At 44.1% G+C, this 20,506-nt stretch overlaps 1 protein-coding gene across 2 annotated transcripts in view; it reads left to right on the top strand.

Annotated features, from left to right (window-relative positions):
* MOCOS (molybdenum cofactor sulfurase) overlaps positions 1-20,506 on the top strand; it is a 353,074-nt gene that overhangs the window by 253,738 nt on the left and 78,830 nt on the right. For both annotated transcript variants that reach the window (XM_089776481.1, XM_075921610.2), the window contains one exon: positions 5,018-5,217. In XM_089776481.1, the coding sequence (XP_089632607.1) occupies positions 5,018-5,217 (200 nt within the window). The remainder of the gene's footprint in view (positions 1-5,017; positions 5,218-20,506) is intronic.

The following is a 20,506-nucleotide window of genomic DNA, read 5'->3' as shown; positions in this document are numbered from 1 at the left end:
TCGTGTAGAATGGTCCAGGCTGAGATTGATGGTGGGGTGTAAATTGTTAAAGTCTCTGTGGAATGGGTCCAGTGTTTCTTAGCCATGGGTCCAAATCATAAAGATGTCATCGATGTAGTGTACGTAAAGGAGGGTTAAAAGGGGACGGTATCTGAGGAAACTTTGTTCTAAATCAGCCATAAAGATGTTAGCATTCTGTGGGGCCATGTGGGTACCCATGGCTGTGCTGCTGATCCGGAGGATTAAGTTGTCCCCAAATTGGAAATAATTGTGGGTGAGAACAAAGTTACATAGGTCTGCTACCAGATTGGCTGTGGTATTTGTTCTATGTGATTCCCCAAATCCATAAACCTGGACTCCCCGGACGTCCCATCATTTCAGGTATTAGCACGCTCACTACTGGATTATCCAGCTATGTAGACTCTCTTCTCAAACCCTATGCAAGCAACACTCCCAGCTATCTCCAAGATACTACTGACTTCTTGAGAAAACTACAAAACATAGATAACCTCCCTGATAACACCATCCTTGCCATCATGGATGTAGAAGCTCTCTACACCAATATTCCACATGAAAATGGATTAGAAGCGATTAGAAACACTATCCCAGAGGATACCACAGCCAATCTTTTTTGTTTCAGCAAGCTCAGACTAACATGGCTACATCTCTGTTACTAAATAACAAGGAATCAGTCATAACTTACAGTATCCATACCTCATTTACCTCAAACAAGGTTACCCCTTGATTTTATTCTCTTCTACCTCAATGTATGATCATGAGCTACCTATCCATTGGTTCAGGCATGGAGCCTTCCGGGACAGGCTGGGAATCTGTTGCAAATCTTCTTCCTTCTTCTTTTACCTGGGACACAGGTAAAAAGAACATTGGGGGATGGCAAGATTCATGTAGGGGGCAGCACAGCTCTTCCTGTAAAAAAATCATAAATGAATCATGTGACTCTGTGAGGCCGGGGTGAGGGGTGGGGAGGAGATTGTCAACATTAATTCAAGAATGATTGTCATTCATTCATGCATCTGACAAAGTGGGTCTTTGCCCACGAAAGCTTATGCTCCAACACTTCGGTTAGTCTATAAGGTGCCACAGGACTCCTCACCGCTTCAGCATTCATTGTGACTCATTGGCAATTGTCTTGCAGAATTTTCTTTGACAATCCATCAGCCCTAATAGTGATCCATTCTACTACGTGAAAATACAGGAACTTGGCTACGTTACTTGCCATGTAAAGTCATCAACAGGGCTGGGGGAAGGGAAGAGGACAACCACAGGCTGTTGCATGTGTGTGAGGATAAATATTTAAGAGATGCATTCATTTTTCACTAATGCACAAAGAAATGTGATTAAGAAACTTTAAATGAAGACTGACTAAAGCCAATACAGAAATGATGGCAGGATGCTTGGTCTGAAAGGGTATGTCTACACTACCCCGCTAGTTCGAACTAGCGGGGTAATGTAGGCATACCGCACTTGCAAATGAAGCCCGGGATTTGAATTTCCCAGGCTTCATTTGCATAAACTGGGTGCCGCCATTTTTAAATCCCTGCTCGTTTGAACCCCGTGCCACGTGGCTACACGCGGCACGAACTAGGTAGTTCGGACTAGGCTTCCTAGTCCGAACTACCGTTACTTCTCATGGAATGAGGAGTAATGGTAGTTCAGACTAGGAAGCCTAGTCCGAACTACCTAGTTCATGCCGCATGTAGCTGCGCGGCACGGGGTTCGAACGAGCAGGGATTTAAAAATGGCGGCGCCCAGTTTATGCAAATGAAGCCCGGGAAATTCAAATCCCGGGCTCCATTTGCAAGTGCGGTATGCCTACATTACCCTCCTAGTTCGAACTAGGAGGGTAGTGTAGACATACCCAAAAATAGTGTGATTTCCTTGACAAGTCACAAAGAAAGTATCTTAATATTCCATATGCATGGGCTGTGGGTGAAACTTCACCTGAGGGAGGCTAGTTCCTTCTCATGCCTTTTCTGCCTGCAGCCCCACTCAGGCCCTGCCTCCCACCACCACTGACTCACCACTTGTCTCTTCATACACACTCTGGGAGGTCTTCCCCCTCAACCAGCCTCTCTGTCCATCTGCTGCTCACCTCCTCAATCTCTGCCCCCACCAGACTCCCTCACCCATCACAAGAGACCTCCCCTGTCTGCTGTGTCACTGGCTCACATCTTGCCTCCTCACTCTTCCTCTGCCACTCCTCCATAAGAGCCTCTCCCTTTTCACCTTAAAGCACTAATAACATTCTCCTATGGGGACTGAATAGCTATAGATCAATTGCCAGATGGATTCTGCTCTCCATGGCATGGAGTTTGGTGTATACTGGATAGAGATTGATGTGGTTTTAGACTATCTTCACCAAACTTTTACAAAAGGGTCTCTGACAGCCCACATTAAAGCAGTAGTTTAATAACCCTATGTTATACAGAATTCCTTGCCAGACTTGTTGAGGTAAACCGGGTGTGAATAAAACCAGTAGATTAGGGGTGTGGAACCTTTTTTGGGTCGGGGGCCACTGAGCCACAGAAAAATCTGTCAGGGGACACACAAAAGTGAGAGGCAAAGTGAGAAGTCCCTGACTGAGAAGGAAAAAGACACTGCTCATATTCCCCTCAAACACCAGAGCCTAGGGGTAATCAGGATAGTAGATTTTGTGTGCTCCAGCTCTATGAGTGGGTGGCAGGGGGACTGGAGTGCTGGTGCAGGTTCCCCAATGCAGGGGGTGTCCCTGAGCCTCAGGAGCTGGATTTGGCCCTCAGGCCTGAGGTTCCCCACTCCTGCACTAGATCATGAAAGGCCAGATCTACACTAAAGGGGAAGGTTGAATCAAGATACATAATTCCAGCTACATTACAGTGAGAGGCTGACAGGAGCGAATACTCCTGTTGGCTTCCCTTACTCCTCATAGAAGCCAGAGTACCTGCCACCAACGGGGGCACCTTCTGAGTTCAATTTAGCAGGTCTTAATTAGACCTGCTAAATAGAACTCTGGAAGATAGATCATGGCAGTGTTGCTCTTCCACTTAGTGAAGACACAGCCAAAGAAACTCACTGTGTATGTCAGCGAGAGTAGACACAAATATTTCTGCTGGGTACAGAGAGTAACTTGCATAGCATGGGAATTACTGATGGGTCATTTGGAAACCGTTTTATTTAACCCAAATAGCACATTTCCCTAAAATATAAAGCCAGCTGAATGTGGCCAAAGGGTTCCCTCGCATTGGCAAATGCCAGTTAAATGGCTTCATTACCACTTTAATGGCCCCTTTAACAGTTCAGTGATTGGCTATTAGAACTTTGGAATGCTTCTTCACTTGAGTAAAATTATTCAGGGATCTCCTCAGCATCTGTCTCACTCCCCTGCCTGTTGGTGGTTTGCCGCTCACATCCTCACACTCTATGTCCATCCAGCCAGGAGGATGGACATGGCCAGCGCTGGAGACTTGTGGAGGGGGGGTGGTTGGAGTGGAAGAGAGGAGGCAAACTCACCAGGCAGCAGCAGCAGGCAATGGGAACCTCTGGAAAGGGTCAGAGGAGTCAGGGGAAGAGATGATGGGAGGTCTCTACAGTCCAGATGTAGAGCAGCAGAAGTGGCTGCACTAAGGAAGTCACTTCCCTTGCCTGTCATGGTTCCTGTCAATTTGGAAGCTTTGCATCAGGTGATAAAAGACATCTCAGAAACGGACAGTGTTGTCAGATCTAAGAAGGCAGCTAAGTAGCACTGGCACTATCACAGAAATAACCTTCCTCAGCACTACCACCTTCTAGCTAAAAATGTGCAGGGCATCTTAGGCTAGGCTGTCCTTTTCTTCTAAAAGCCTGTGACACTATGAAAGTCCATTGGGAATTAAAATGTTAGAGAGGAGCTTGCCAAGGTTGTCATGGCAAACATCAGCAAATCATGCCAAATAGCTGCTTGCAACACTCCTTGAAGGGCCTTCTGGTGTTCATTCTGTATCTTGCATCTTTTCACTGTGTAATACCTAGAGGTTCTTCACCATATGTCCTCTGTTTCTATGACTACACTCACTTCATTTTCCCAACTAACGCAGCTAAAAAGACAGCATGGCACTTTGAAACTGGAAATAGATATGACACAAATAATACAATTTTTCTGTGTTTCAGCCAGTAAAACCATATTATTGTTGTTTTGATTAGACTCAAAACAGAGATGTCGACAGCTCTTTTATGTGATAAAAATACACATGACAACAAACAGATGATATGATGGCTGCCAAGAGGAGATTATAGTGGAATATTGTAACTTCCATATATTCTGGACTCAGTTGCAGGTCTGAGGCGCCCTCACTTTCATTAAGTGTGGCAAAGAAGAAGGGAAAGAAAGCATACTCCTTTTTACTGTCCAGGCCAAATTCTGTGCCGACTTACTCCCTATATAAATGCATTGTAGCACTGTTTTTCATGAGTGTGAGGTAATGCAGAATATGGGTCATCCTTTCTAAGTGTAGACAAAGAAGAGTAACTCTTCTGAATATATGAAATAACTGCCACGGGAGTTGGGATCACAAATGAAAACCTTTGTTTTGTAGCCTCATATAGGACCATGCACTTCAACTAATCTTCTATCCTATGTTAGTACTGATGTACCATTTCTTTGGCTGCCACACTACTTTTCCAGTCCTTGGGCTCTCCTGAGCAAAACTTCCATTCTAACAAAAATAGGCCAGAATGATTCTGTGATGTGTACAGACTGGGACCAACACAGTTACTCATGGTGTGAGCCTATTCAAATTTAAACTTGGGATTTTTCCAGCTGAAAAGTTAGATGGATTAATTCTAAGGTAGGTGGCTCTTGTGGCATTTTAGCACCATTAAAGCTCATTGTAAGAAAATAAATTGTTGAGAAATATGCTGATTTAAAGGAGCTAATTATTGTTTCCAGGCTTTGTGCAGGTTGGCTTCCAACTGTGCTGTTTTTTAAACAAAAAGTTTCAAGAGTGTAAGGTGTTTGACAGATATGTTGTTTTCCTCTTAGGTGGCATGGAGAACATAAAACATCATACCTTTGCTTTATCTCGCTACACCTATACCGTGCTGTCTACCTTAAAATATGCTAATGGAGCACCTATTGTGCATATCTACAGTGATTCAGACTTCAGCAGTCCTGATGTCCAGGGTCCAATAATTAATTTTAATGTACTGGATGAAAATGGAGATGTTATCGGCTATTCCCAGGTATACTAGTAATTTTATTTCACTCAACATAATGTTCAGTGTATACATTAAACACCTTTGTGATGATCTTTTCCTCCTCAGCATTTATATTGTACATAAAAATATTTTCCCTATGTGTATGTTTTTCTTCGTACGTCTACATGACCCATTTAGTGTTTATTTATTTTTAAAGTAATTGAAAGATAGGACAATAAAAGTGTCTGCAGGATGCAGTGTGTATAATACCTGATGCCAACAGCTATTGCAGTTTTTAATGCTGGATCTGCAGTGGAGTATGAAAAAGTTGGCCTCAGTTTATCCTGTACTGTTTATCTATGGCTATATCTATGAGATTGGGATGTGATTTCCCAATATGTGTGATTGTACTCACACTAGTTCTCACCAAACTAGCACAAGTATAAATAACAGTGTAGCTGCAGTAGATGGGTGGTGTCAATGGTGACACAGCTGAGACACACTGTGTACAAACTTCATTGAAACAGGTGGGTATGGGTCAGCTGGTACTCCTACTCCCCAGCTATTTATACTTGTGCTAGCTGTATGAGAGATAACGTGAATATGTGTTCCTGAGCAGGAGAATCACACTTCCAGCTCTTGGCGTAGATGAAGCTTTAGTCCTAACAGTCTGACGGGTGGGGATGATTCAGTATAGCAGGTATCTTTCTCTCTTTCCTTCAACCAGTGCTCCAGCCGAGGTGCTAGGGAGTACTATGTTACTGCATGTGCTGCCCTTTTAGATGAGATTACAAATTGAGGTCTTGAATGTTTTTGGCCTTGAAGGATTCCACAGAAATGTAAGAGTTTGGCCAGGATATTGGGATTAGTCCCCATTTACCAGTATGGATAATTATTGGAGACGGGCGAAAAAATTCTGCGGAAAAACAGTTTTTGTCAAAATTTTCCTGTTTGTCCAAATTGAAATATTGTATGGAGGCTGTTCAGCTTTAACAAAATTGCAACAGAACGCAGCCTGGTTTCCTGCCAGCTTGTTTGCCTGGAATTTTGGCCATCTGCCTGCCTAACTGGCCTGGACTCCTGGACACCAAGGCTATGTCTAGACTGCATCCCTTTTTTTAAAAGGGATGCAAATTAGACATATCGTAATTGCAAATGAAGCGGGGATTTAAATCCTCCCCGCTTCATTAGAATAAAAATGTCTGCTGCTTTTTTCCGGCTCAGAGCTTTGCTGGAAAAAAGCACCAGTCTAGATGCGGATCTTTCGGAAAATAAAGCCTTTTCCAAAAGATCCCTTATCCCTCATTTTAATAAGGGATCTTTCGGAAAAGGCTTTATTTTCCGAAAGATCCACGTCTAGACTGGCGCTTTTTTCCGCCAAAGCTCTGAGCAGGAAAAAAGCGGCAGCCATTTTTATGCTAATGAAGCGGGGGGATTTAAATCCCCACTTCATTTGCAATTGCGATATGTCTAATTTGCATCCCTTTTACGAAAAAGGGATGCAGTCTAGACACAGCCCAAGGCTTTCTAGGTCCTTGGAACCGTGTGATTGGGAATGTCAGGGCTTCCAAATTGTAGTGAAACCAAATGTCAAAATAACAAAATCTCCCCAACAAAGAATGACCTCAGCTTAGCGGTAATAATTGCTTTTATATGTACAGTAATATTCTTGAGGAAGCTTTTATTTCATGGTTATATGAACAGAGTAATGGTTTAAAATCGCATTCATTGTCCGGTTTAGAAAACCCCTAAAATTTAAGCCTGCTGCACAGTGGCACAAGGATCGCTGCAGGAATATGATTTTTTTTTAAAAAAAGATAGTGGAGTTATTAATTATTATCATAATTATGTGAAACTTATGTTTTCTCACTGCATCAGTACTTGAGTTGGGGACAGGCATTTAACAATCCCTTTGAGTTGCCACCAGTGCTTAGCAAAAAATAAGCATGACTGCTGCCTGATCCAAACAACGTTTTCAACGTTAAAAAGTGCTCTAAACTCTCAAGAGAAAATATTCTTTAGCCATGTAATTTCATTGTTGCTGCTTGCTCTTGGAGCTGCTCATAAAAAGATGATTTAATCAACTGCACATTCTGGATTTTGAATTGCAGTAGACCAATGGTTTTCAAGTTCTTTTCATCTGCAGACCCCTACAAAATTTAGAATGGAGATGTGGAACCTTTTAGAAATCTTCGACATAGTCTGCAGACCGCCAAGTGTCCACAGGCCAGTGCACTAGACTAGATCACTGCTGACATCAGTATGTTAAATGAAAGGATGATAAAGATTCTTCTTTGTGTAGATGCTGTGCTGGTAGTGGGCTCTCCTGTGTGCCTTCCACCATCTCCAATTATTCCTCATTTCTTTCTTAAGCTCTCGGCTGAGAGAGCCAAGGTCATTTTCATTTCCCTGGCTTGGCCAATACAGTGTTGGTTTCCCCCCCTTTTTGCCATCTCTCTTCAACCTCGCATACCGCTTCCTTTCCATCCTGACTTACCCAAAAACAAGGCTGAATCTTGTCTGCAGCACTCAGTTGCTGCATTGAGAGGAATAGCAGCGTTTGGCCACTGTCCCACAGATCTCCTTTCACAGTAGGAAACCCTATACCAGGATGGCCTGTTCAGCAAAATGGAAGTGATTTTCAGCCAACACTGGCCTCCATCCAGGGTATTTTGGAATATCTGCTGCTTCAGTCATTGGAGTTTGTGTTTAGTTTTTTTAAACTGCATCTGGCAGTAATATCGGCATTTCATCACACCATTTATGGAAGATCTGTCTTCTCCAGTGCTATAGTAGCAAGATTCTTTAAAAGATTCCTTCTTCTACATCCTCTGGTCTGAGAATTGGTTCTTCTGTGGGAACTTTGCTCTGTACTAAACAGCTTTAATGAGACCTCTACCTGAACCCTAGCACCTTGTCTGTCCCTTTCCACTTTATGTCACAAAATTGTGTTCCAGGTAGTGATACCATATTCAGGAAGAGCTTGTAACTCCTTAAATACAATCCTCCAAAGACAAAATGACTTTACAACTACATCCAAAATTTTTGTCTAGAGTGGTTACTCAGTTTCATTTGAACAAGTGGTAAATGTACCTCTGTTCATGCTTAAATCCATTCAGTTCTGGAGAATGATGTTAGATGTCAGGTGATATGAAGCCTTTTTATCTGGAGAGGATTAAACCATCTCATGCTTCACCTCATTTGTTTGTGTCATATGCTGATTGAATGGAAGGTCAAGGTGTCTCTTCAGAGACAGTCTCTAAATGGCTAACACCATGCATCAACACTGCATGTGAAATAGTTTCAACTGCATAAGAATGGCCATACTGTGTCAGACCAAAAGTCCATCTAATCCAGTATCCTGTTTTCCAACCAAGGCCAATATCAGGTGCCCCAGAGGGAATGAATAGAACAGGTAATCAGCTAGCCATCCAACCTATTCCCAGGTTCTTATAAACAACAGCTAGGGGCACCATCCCTGCTCATCTTGGCTAATAGCCATTGATGGACTTATCCTTCATGAATTCATCTAGCTCTTTTTTGAACCCTGTTGTAGTCTTAACTGTGTTTTATGAAGAAATACTTCATTTTGCTTGTTTTAAAGCTGCTGCCTATTACTTTCATTTGGTGACCCCTAGTTCTAGTGTTATGAGAAGGAGTAAATAACATCTTATTTCCTTTTTCTAAACCAATTATGATTTTATAGACTGCAATCATATCCCCGTTAAGTCATTTTTCAAAGCTAAAAAGTTCTAGTCTTATTACTCTCTCCTCATACTGAAGCTGTTTCATACCCATAATCATTATTGTTGCCTTTTTTTAAAAATCCTTTCCAATTCCAATATGTCTTTTTTTTTAAGATGGAACAACCACATCTTGCACGTAGTGTTCAACATGTAAGCATACCATGGATTCATATAGAGGCAATATGATCTTTTCTTTCTTATTATCTACCCCTTTTTTAATGATGCCCAGAATTTTGTTCACTTCTTTGACTGCCCCTGCACATCAAGTGAATGTTTTCAAAGAACTATCCACGAAGACTCCAATATCTCTCTCTTCAGTGGCAACAGTTTATTTAGATCACATCATTTTATCTGTATGGTTGGGATTATATTTTCCACATGCATTGTTTTGCATTTATCAACATTGAATTTCATTTTCCATTGTCTTGCCCTGTCACCCACTGTTGTGAGATCCCTTTGCAACCCTTTGCAGTCAGCTTTGGATTTCAGTATTTTGAGTAATTTTATATCATCTGCAAATTTTGTCACCAGTTACCAATCTATCAGAGGATCTTCCCTCACATCCCATGGCAGCTTGCTTGCCTGCTTACTCCCTCTCAGCAGTTGCTATCTCGTTCTGCCAGGACATGAGCAACAGCCATGGTGTTCCTCAGTTACTTTTCCATAGTGGACATTTCAGGGCTGTTATATGGTCACTGTTATATATGTTCATGATGCCTTAACCAATTCTTCCAAGTTGGATGCAGGTTTTGGAAGAGTGGTCTGGCAGTCCTTGGTTTGGTAGACTCTGAGGCCTGCCTTCTGAGGAGTACTGTTTGTGAGTCACCAAAGTCAAATACACAGCCATACCTATTCAAAGAAGAAAGGATTACTTACTGCAATTGTGATTCTTTGAGATGTTGTGCAAATGTGTATTTCACAAATCACCCTCTGTCCTCCCTGCTTCAGAGTCTCCTTTCTAGGCACTTGGTGTAAGAAACTTAGGGAGGGGGGACAGGTTGTCACCCCGGGGTGCATTCTAGAAGTGTTGGGAACTGCAGAAACTCCTCTCTGACACACTCTCTGTTTGGGGGCAGAGCCAGCCTTATGTAGGCCCTAGCATTTAGCATGACAGCAAGTGGTACCACTCACCCAGACTGTCACCTGAGTTCCAGCAGCAGACACCAGCCAGTTTTCCGTCTCCTTGGGCACACATCCCTCTGGTATTTAAACCCAAAATTATGCCATCTTGCACTGCACATGGATCTGTCTGGTGTAAGCTCATTAATGAGTCCAGCCCTCCTTTAGTCTGGACGGGAATAGGCACAATATGCTTGTATTAACCCAAGATAGATATTAAGTGATTGTAAGTGATAGCAAAGTGATTGTAGCAGATTACCTAGTAAATAAAGAAAACCACAAACTAAGCCTAAGATACTAGAAAGACTGGATATGAATTGGAAGTTTCTCACCCTAACTGATTATACAAACAGGCATGTAGATTTGTAAGCCACAAGCCGCACTTGCGTTGCAGCTTGTGATCCCCACCTCCATCTCTAGTTCTTTTTTTTTCAGAGCTTCTCTCAGACCTTGACTTGTGGCACCCTAAAAGGAGTCCAGAGACATGAACTGGCTACATGACCTTGCAGATTCATAGCAGCCATTACTTACAGGCTGGCTGAAACATCTGCAGGACAGCTAACCAGGCGGGGGATACACGTCTCCTGAGGTCTGTTCTTTTCCTCAGTGGCCCATTACTCTGAATGGGCCCTTCACAACCAGCTATTTAAACTGAAAGCATCTTGCCTAGTGGGCGTCACCCCTATGTGACTGTATGTTTCATGCAGATACTTTGGCACTATTCATAACGTCAAATACAAAAATGATACAGGCATAAAAATAAGAAAACCACATTGAGCATATCAGAACTTTTCTGGTGACATCTCATATGCTCCATCCTGTTCAAAATGCATCATAATGATGCCATAATCTTATCAAAGTATCACTAGGAAGAATATGGGGTTTACAGAGGGTCAGAGAAGTTCTGCCTTGTATAGCCATGGGGGAGGGTCTATGGCCATGGGGGTAGGGTCTATGGCCAAGCACTGCCCCTCTATCAGAATGCGCTGGGCACACACATCTTGAAGAACCACATTTACAGTAATTTTAAAAATACATGTTGGCAACATTATATTTGCAGTAAATGTTAGGCTAATTGTTTAGTTAAAGTAATGTATAGTTTCATGCATTTTTAGAATTCACAAATAACACATTTCAATATAAAGAATATATACGAACTTTTATATGTAGTCACATTCTTCACATATCTTGTATAATAGATGGAAGAGTCAAAAAATTTGATTTGATAAAAGGGGGAGATGCAGTGCATCAAATTTCACCTGCTTTGTATCTACAGCGTTATTTTTATAGATGTCTGATACAGACAGATCTAGTCAAATTGGAAAACAATGGTAATAGTTTGATTTCTGAGTATGGAAATGTTTACTTTAGTGTAATCATGCTTGTGGCCTGATGATCTGAAAGCTACTAAATGTTTGTCTTTGATTTTATGATTAACTGGCATACAATACATATCACCCTTGGTGTAAACTTAATTCTCTTGTGTTGGGAAGACACCAGGCTCAGAGGTCAGTTAATTTAGGCCCTGGTCTTCGAGGTGGCATTTAATTCAGGGAAAGTGGGATAACATTTCTACGTGAGGAGAATAATACTTCTGAGAAGTTCCTGTCTACTAGTAGATACCTAACTACTAATTATTTACTCCAATTGTGTTCCAGTTAATTTTTTCAAATAGACAAAATCCTAATTGTTTTATTTTATTACTGGTGATACCCATTCTGTACATAATGTATTCATAACTAATCATTCAAATCATTTCTTCCGTCTGGTATTTTTTGTGTGCCTTAGTTTCTGAGCACCAATAATGTGGTTTGACAAGTGTTCAATAGCTGAGTGACTCATTCTACACAGAATTTTATGGCAAGGGTTGAGAGAGTTTTATTTGTAGCATTTGCATTTGGCCAGAAAGACTTTAAAAGTAAAAGTGACAGGCTCTTTGGAGGATACCAAGCTTACAGTTAATCCTTGAGATTTACATAACTTAGTCAATATTCAAAACTCGGAAATAAGTCCAAGATATTTAAGATTTCAAAGGCAAGCAATCAAATATGTGACATTTAACACTGCTACTGCAACATGAAAGCAAGGAAAATCATAACTTTTGTCTATGCAGAGTTTTGAAGGGAAGCAATTCTTAGCCTGTTACCAATGTTAAAGTCCGCTCCTTACTATTGTCAAAGTATTATCATCCACAGTTAACAAGATTGTGCTACTAAAACACAAACATGCTTGAATTACATACACAGGGTCATTTATGCAGTGAGAGAATTGCCATGGGCTGCAGATTGATCCTTGAGAAAACACTTCATTCAAATGTTGAAGATCAAATAAATGAATCCCCTTGAAGCCTAACACACAAATGAGACTCTGTCATGATTACATCTCTAAAGGGTGACAGTGTTCTTGACAGCATGCTGTCCCAATAGGTATGATTTAGAATGCCTGAAGGTTTAGAAGTTATGAGCTGAAAGTGAAATAATTTAAAAGTTGAGCTGTTATCCCATTTGTTTATTTAAATATATCTTTGCATTTACTGACGGTTATCTCTATTTTCAAATATTGTTTATTGAAGAAACTTTACTTGAATATTAAACATGTTATAAATGTAATGGGCAGCTTAGTTACTGGACTGGAATCCATTCAGTACAGGCAGTCCCCGACTTACGCGGATCCGACTTATGTCGGATCCGCACTTACGAACGGGGCTTTCTCGCCCCGGAGCTCACAGGCAGCGGTCAGCCACCTCGAGCTCCGGGGCGAGAAAAGCTGCTCCCGGTGCCCCTGGTCTGCTGGGGACCGTCTCCAGCAGACCAGGGGCATCGGGAGCAAACCCGCAGCAGCGGCGGGTTCCCGCGCTTCTGAGGCTTTGCCAGAGCAAAGCCTCAGAAGCACGGGAACCCGCCGCTGCTGTGGGTTCGCTCGCGGTGCCCCTGGTCTGCTGTGGACCGTCTCCAGCAAACCAGGGACACCAGGAGCAAAGCGGTCCGGCGCTAGAGCAAAGCCTCAGAGGCGAGGCACACACCCCTTCCCCCCGCTGCCGCTTTGCTCCCTGTGTCCCTGGTCTGCTGGGGGGAGGGGGCGCAGCTAGTGTGCCCCCCCCAGCAGACCAGGCTTTTGTTGTGGACCCTGGGGCAGAGCAGCTGGGGCGCTGCCGGTTGGTCCCGCAGCGCCGCTCTGGGCACTACTGGACCAACCCGGCAGCACCCCAACTGCTCTGCCCCAGGCGTCCTGATTCAGCCGCTGCTGGTCAGTTTCAGCAGCGGCTGAATCAGGACTCCTGGGGCAGAGCAGCTGGGGTGCTGCTGGGTTGGTCCAGTAGCGCCGAGGAGCGGTGCTACTGGAGCAACCCAGCAGCACCCCAGCTGCTCTGCCCCAGACATCCCCAAGTCAGCCGTTGCTGAAACTGACCAGCGCTGACTACAGGAAGCCCGAGGCACAGTTGCTCTGCCCCGGGCTTCCTGGAATCAGCTGCTGATCAATTTCAGCAGCAGCTGACTTGGGGTTCTTAAGTTGAATCTGTATGTAAGTCAGAACTGGTGGTCAGTTTCAGCAGCGGCTGAATCTGGACGCCAGTTCCGATTTACATACAGATTCAACTTAAGAACAAACCTACAGTCCCTATCTTGTACGTAACCCGGGGACTGCCTGTACACTGCTGCTAGTTAAAATTATTTAAACAAAAGTTATTTGGAGACTCCAAAAACAGTAGTCACTCACAAGGTTTTGCTCATGTCCCAGTCTTTTCATGTAAGCTTGCTTTCCTAGCCAGGGCTTGGCTACTGTTATCTAGAAGTCTAAGTAATAGTGTTGCTCTTAAATGCTACTAAATTACAGTTTTCTTCTTTGGGACGCTTTTAGGGTTCCTGTTCCTTACCCTGAAAATGTTTCTTCTCAGAAAAGCTATCTGTACACAACCATTTGCAACCAACGGTAGTAGTGAACTGAAGACACCTGCATTTGACTCACAAGGGCTATGTCTACACTGGCATGATTTTCTGGTTTTCCATTAAAAGTATTTTCGGAAAAGCGCGTCTAGATTGGCAGGACGCTTTTCCGCAAAAGCACTTTTTGCGAAAAGCGTCCGAGGCCAATCTAGACGCGCTTTTCTGCAAAAAAAAGCCCCGATCACCATTTTCGCAATCAGGGCTTTTTTGCAGAAAACAAATCTCTGCTGTCTACACTGGCCCTTTTGCGCAAAAGTTTTTTGGAAAAAGACTTTTGCCCGAACGGGAGCAGCATAGTATTTCCGCAAAAGCACTGACAATCTTACATGAGATCGTCAGTGCTTTTGTGGAAATTCAAGCGGCCAGTGTAGACAGCTGGCAAGTTTTTCCGGAAAAGCGGCTGCTTTTCCAGAAAAAGTGGCCAGTCTAGACACAGCCAAGCTTTTGAAGTATATACCAAGCAGAATGGTGATACTCCATAAAGAAGCCATCTTATGGACTTTACTAACTAAAACATAGGCATTAGAAGTTTTTGTAAAAGACCCCCATTTATTTCAAGTGATGGTACAATGTGAGAAGTTGCAGGACTGGTTTCCCAACACTGCTTTACCAATGTAGCTCTGTAACAATCCTTTTCTTCTCTACTGAGACTGCCAAGTAGGGAGCCAATTAACACCAGATGTGGTTGTGCTTATTGTGATGTCACAAAAATGAGGTCACCTGTTTACTAGACCCTTGACACTTAGGCTTAGTCTACACTGCAGGGTTTTTGCACAAGCAGCCTTTTGTAGAAGAGATCTTCTGCAAAAACTTCTTACGCAAAAGCGCCTCCAGATCTCAAAGCGCATTGCAAAAGCAATGTGCCTTTGCGCAAGAGAGTGTCCACACTGCATGGACGCTCTTGAGCAAGAAAGCTCTGATGGCCATTCACAGAATCAGAGCACCTGTGCTTTTGCCGATAGGGGTTTCTTGCACAAAAACCCCTCTACAGCAAGAGCTGTGGCGCAAAAAGGAGTTATTCCTTGTGGGGAGAGGAATAACTCTATTGGCAAAAGCCCTCTGTTTTGCCGATTTACTTGCGCAAAAACGCGCTTGAGGTGTGGACTCTCCACCGGTTTTTGCACAAAAACCTTGTAGTGTAGACATAATCTAATAGTACAGACTTTGCCACACATGAAACAGCCTTCCATTGAGGCTCCGCCCCTTTCTTGAGCACAGAGCTGGGTCCCTCCCCACCTTGCCTAGGGGCCCAACAAGAATGTGTCCTCCCTGGCCATTGTAAAAAATAGGAAATGTGAATATTTCAGTTCTCCTGAAAGGCTCCTGACTGTAACTTTACCAATTAGTGAGTTTTGCCCGCCTCACCTCTCTTATGATTTTAAAAACACTGCTCAGATATTTTGTGGTCAGCTTCAGCAATAAAGCTATATTTACCCTGCATGCTTCCTTTGGCACCATGAAGAGGACATACATAAGTAGTCCCCCTTGAATGGGTATAAATAGCAGGGTAGCGAGTGAGGCATGGCTTAGGCAAGTTGAGCACTCACCCAAGCCATGCCTTCCTGTCTGTGCTGCTATTTTTAGCCATGTGGTGTCCTGCTGCCACCCCGCTGCTGGAGCCTTTCCCTAGCACAGGCAAAGATTCTGGAATTTGGAAAAGGCTCAGGCAGGAGGAAGTCTGTGGGGAAGGGCTCCATCAGTTCCCTGCTGCTAGGACCTTTCCTTTCTGCAAGGAAAGAGTCAACAGCAGGGAAAGACCCTGAAAGGGGGGAGGCTACAGGGAAAAGCCCTGGCAGGGTGAGGCTGTAAAGAAAGGCCTTGTCCAGCTTGCTTTTTACTGTGGCATACAGCTGCACATATCCTAGGTGCTGCTGAAAATGGTTATGAACATAAGCAGGGCTCAACAAATTATGGAGAACCCTACTCTACAGACAAAAAACGGACTCGCCACCCTCCCCCCAAAAGTGGTTTTTTAATAAATTCCTAATAAGAAAAAGAACAGTAATTACTAATAAGTTATTAATAAATATGGGTATGTCTACATTACCCTCCTAGTTCGAACTCGTGAAATGAGGTGTACCGGTAGTTCAGAATAGGAACCCTAGTCTGAACTACCTAGTTCGAGCCCCGTGTAGCCGCGCTGCACGGGGTTCGAAGCAGCGGGGATTTAAAAATGGCGGCTCCCCGCTTATGCAAATGAAGCCCAGGAAATTCAAATCCCGGGCTTCATTTGCAAGTGCGGTATGCCTACATTACCCCGCTAGTTCGAACTAGCGGGGTAGTGTAGACATACCCTCTCTTATAAACCTCTACCTTTTCCCTCTGCTACCATGTCTCCTCCCCTTGCTCCATCAGCATCCCTGGTGCCTTCTGCTCCCCAACCCCTCACCCTCCTCTGCTGTCCTGACTCCTGCCCTTCTCACTGCCCTCAGCCTTCCTGAAAACTGCCCCCCTCCACCAGCCCTTCTCTCCCCTCTATGCCCACTCCTCCAGTAACCCCACTCTGATCATGTGAGCTACCCCTCCTCATCCCCTCTCCTAACACTTCCCTCTACACACCTGCCCTGCCTCTCTCCTCTGGTGCTGGTCTGTCCCCTGCAGGTGTCTGCCCTTCTGCTTCACCCCCAGAATCCCCAGGCACCTGCACTCTCCTGATGCCTCCCCCTTCCCTCACTGCTCCTTTCCCCTTTGCCCTCTTTTTCCCTGATACCCACCCCCTCACCACCCTCTGCCCCCATTCCCCTCATGCCCCTGTGCCCTCACACATGCCTTGCTCCATCCCCACCTTCCTCATGCCCACCCCTTCTTTCAAGCCTTCTCCCAGCACTTCCCCCTCCTCCCTTTAGCCCCCAATGCCCTTACCCTCTCCTCTCCCAGCATCACCCTGTCCCCCCTCCCACTGACACCTCCACTCCTGCCCTTTTCCTCATTGTCTGCACTTGGCATTTGTCTCTCCTGCACACCTGTTCCTTGGTGCCTTCCCCTTTCTTCTTCTTCTTCTCCTGATCTCCTCCCCTCCCCTCCCCTCAGCACAAGCCCCTTCCCCTTCCCACAGCACAGCACAAGTCCCGCCCCTTCCCTTCCCTTTCCCTCCCCTACCTGGCTTCTGCCTTCCACTTTGCGGGGTTGCTGGAGCCTTTTTTAATCTGGTGGTCGCCGGCCGTGACATCAGGACGCCACGTTGTGCCAGCATCCTGGCGTTTGCCAGCGTTCTGCCCTCTGGCTCGCGTCCCGCCTCCTCATGCTGGAGCTGCACGCAGGCAGCCTGGCGCTGAGAATCGCCGCACTTCCCCCTCCCTGGCAGCTCTCTGCTCCTCCACTGGCCGGCGGATTGGATGGGGCCACGCCGCCCGTAGTGTGGGCTTCACCCAGCTTGTCACGAGGGCCCACCGGGCCAGTCCACCCCTGCACTCGCCAGCTGGTAAAATCTACTCTCCACGGGCGAGCGTATTTGTCGAGCCCTGAACATAAGAATGGCCCAGGTATAGGGGAGATAGGCCCCTGAGTTTCCTATCTTTTAAGCACAATTGTACTTCCCTACCTTAGAACAAAGAAAGAGCAAATCACTGGAATGCTCCTGTTCTGCCCTGCACTAGGAGCACAGCAGCAGGCAGACAGCTGCTGCAAGGAGGGGGACAGGCTGCTGTGCTGCTTTGACATTCCTCAGCACAGAGAGCTCACAGAGCTACTCATCATTCTGCTCCTAGCAGCTGAGTAGGCTGAGGAAGAACTCAAAAGGAATCCCAAGATATGGAGGAATCATCTCTGCCTTTCCACAACACTGCACTGTGGGATACATACCCACGCTGTCGATAATGGTGCCCCCAGTGTGGACATTATCTGTTGACAGAGGGAGAAAATGTAAATACCCTCTGATGATTTTTGTTTTGTCAACTTTCAGGTGTTAACATAAATTTTGTCAACAAACTTGATATTGTGGACGAAGCCTCAGAGACCAGCCTGTGTTTCAGAAATGTGCCAGTCCTACTCCGGACTAGTAGATGTTTGTGTTTTTAGAAGACAGACCTGCTTATAGCTATGAAAATACTACTGCATTCCCTACAAATGGAAAGAAGTTGCCAGATCAATTTGACGAAATCACTGACAGGATTTCAGTCAGCTTACCTACATTACTGTACTCATCATGAAATTTATAATTGGTATCTTTACAGATGCTAGTGGGTTGATGTTAAGCAGCAAAAAAGTGTCCTTTTTACATTATCTCATTGATATAGGTGGGCTTATTTTTTAGACAAAGCAACTTCATTAAGAGATCTTTCCAGTTAAAAAAATTATATATATATATATATATATACACTTTTTATTGATTTCTGACTCACCTACATTTTTAGATATTGTGTAAAATGATCATTGTCTAGGATAAGTTGACAGTCTGCACTATTTTTCTTCTAAAAAGTTATTGGAGGAGTGAGGAACAATCACTTTTTAATTCCAGCACAGAATATGTCTGTACAAGATGGACAAAAGACTCTGAATTACTTACCCTAATGCTTTTTGGAACATATCCACTCATTACATTAAATGCGATGACTCAAGGAAAAAAATATTAATAACTTGCTTAATGGGATTTTTGGCCATGTTCCCAACAGCAACCTAAAAATTACCGGGGTGATTGCTCAGTATTGATTTTCATTATTGATTTAGCTGTTAAGACTTCAGGAAACTAGGGGCAGCTGATAGACCAGTGGTGTAGAATGCAAACAAGATTACAAGGAGAAAAAAGATTGTTGCAATGACTCTCTTTAAAACTCCACTAATTACTTTGGTTCTCATCAGTTTGTGTGGCAGACATCTCATGAGAGGCACCCTTGCCACAGCGGTGATTTGCATTATTTCATGTACTACTGGGAAAGAACTGTTTGTGCAGCAGTAGGCCAGAGTGAGTTGTCAATATAATGGTGTATTGTTATCACAGACTGACAAGATGGGCCATTACAGTGTGTGTCCCTGCTTACATTTCATGGAAGTTAGTTATGTGGCATTAGGAATCAAAAGTCATTTCTCCCAACAGGGGATTCTGAGTTCATTAGCCTAGCATGCAGGCCAGAGATATGCTGTGCTTGTGTAGAGGGATTAGATTACATATGGTAGCAGCCCATCCTTGGCAAGCTAATTCAGATCTCTTACTTGCTGGGCAAGTTGGGTGGCAGGGATCAGGTAGGATCGTTCTTTTTAATAGTTCATCTCTGTGGGAAGAAAAAGCATCCTAGCAGGTGTGTCTGAAATCTGCTACTATTGAACTGCTAGTAAGAATGGGTTACGCTTACAAAGCTGCATCCAACGCTGTGCTGAGGAGGCTGTCTGACATCACTCCTTTTGAATGTCCTTGTGTGCTTTGTGTTGCTAGGGAAACTGTGATGGAGGTAAGGGAAGGAGACTCATGCAGGTCTTAAAATGAAAGCATCTGAGGGAGAACAATAAAGCAAAAGTATGTAGATACAGAACCATAGTAAGGCTCTAAGCCACTGACTCCACTGAAGAGGGGAAGAGGAAATGTGAGAAGAAACCAAGTGGCGTCAGCAAGAATCCCCACGAGCAGCAGGCCTTGCTGAAATTCCTCCTGGGACTGTGGAGAAGCAGCTCTGCTGCCATTAGAAAGCATGCAGAATTCAATTTCAACCCTCTGGTCCACTTCCACTGGCCAGTGAAGAGAAGGCTCCATCTTACTATCAGCTCCTTCCTGTTTCTTTGGGAAATCTCTCAAGTCCTCATATGGCTTCATCCCTGTCATATCTGAGCACCTGACATTCAAGCATGGAATTTTAGCCTCACAACAGCCCTATGAGCTTGGGATGTACTATTATCCCTGTTTTATAGAGGGCAAACTGCAGCACAGGCAAGATTAAGTGGCTTGCCCAAGGTCATACCAGAAGTCTGAAGGTAGAGCCAAGACGTGAAACCAGGTTGCCTGAATCACTGGGTCTTATCTACTGCACCATCCTTCCCACCCAAAGTTCAGGCTAGAGTTGCCACTACCACTTGTCTATCACAATTCTAGTTTTCTCTGTCAGTACTTTAGATGGTCCTTCTGCAGGAGTACAAAAGGACAGGAGAGCTTTGTACGCCCTGTTCCCCACCCTCACGCCATGTATTTTTGCTTTGCTAACTATAATCTGTTGCATCATAATTATCCTGAAGACTGGCTAGAGGTGCATATTGGGAAACATATGCCTGCTTCAGCCTGTGAGAGGAAGTTCCGGTTAACTTATCTATGATGGCAAAGGTGCTTTATTTCTTTGCTTTTCTATTTGCATTTTTTATTTCTATGCTGATGGCATTTAAAATAGCCTATTTATGAGTTCAAATTGTATTTGGGTCTGAATGCAGGTAAATGAGTAGCCAGGGAGAGATCTGCTTGGAGATACATAGGTCCATGGCAATATGCCCCTTACAGGGGAAGACTCCAGAGTTTGGCTGAATCACTAAGTCAAGGATATCATCTTGCTTGGTTACTTCATTAGGACTGCATATGTGGCCTTTTGAAATTCAGTTCTTGAATCTTCC

Source organism: Pelodiscus sinensis, chromosome 2 (genome assembly GCF_052426305.1).
Source record: "Pelodiscus sinensis isolate ZL-2025 chromosome 2, ASM5242630v1, whole genome shotgun sequence".
Lineage (NCBI taxonomy): Eukaryota > Metazoa > Chordata > Testudines > Trionychidae > Pelodiscus > Pelodiscus sinensis.
Note: the sequence above shows the minus strand (reverse complement) of the source record. Positions and strands in the feature narration are given on the sequence as shown.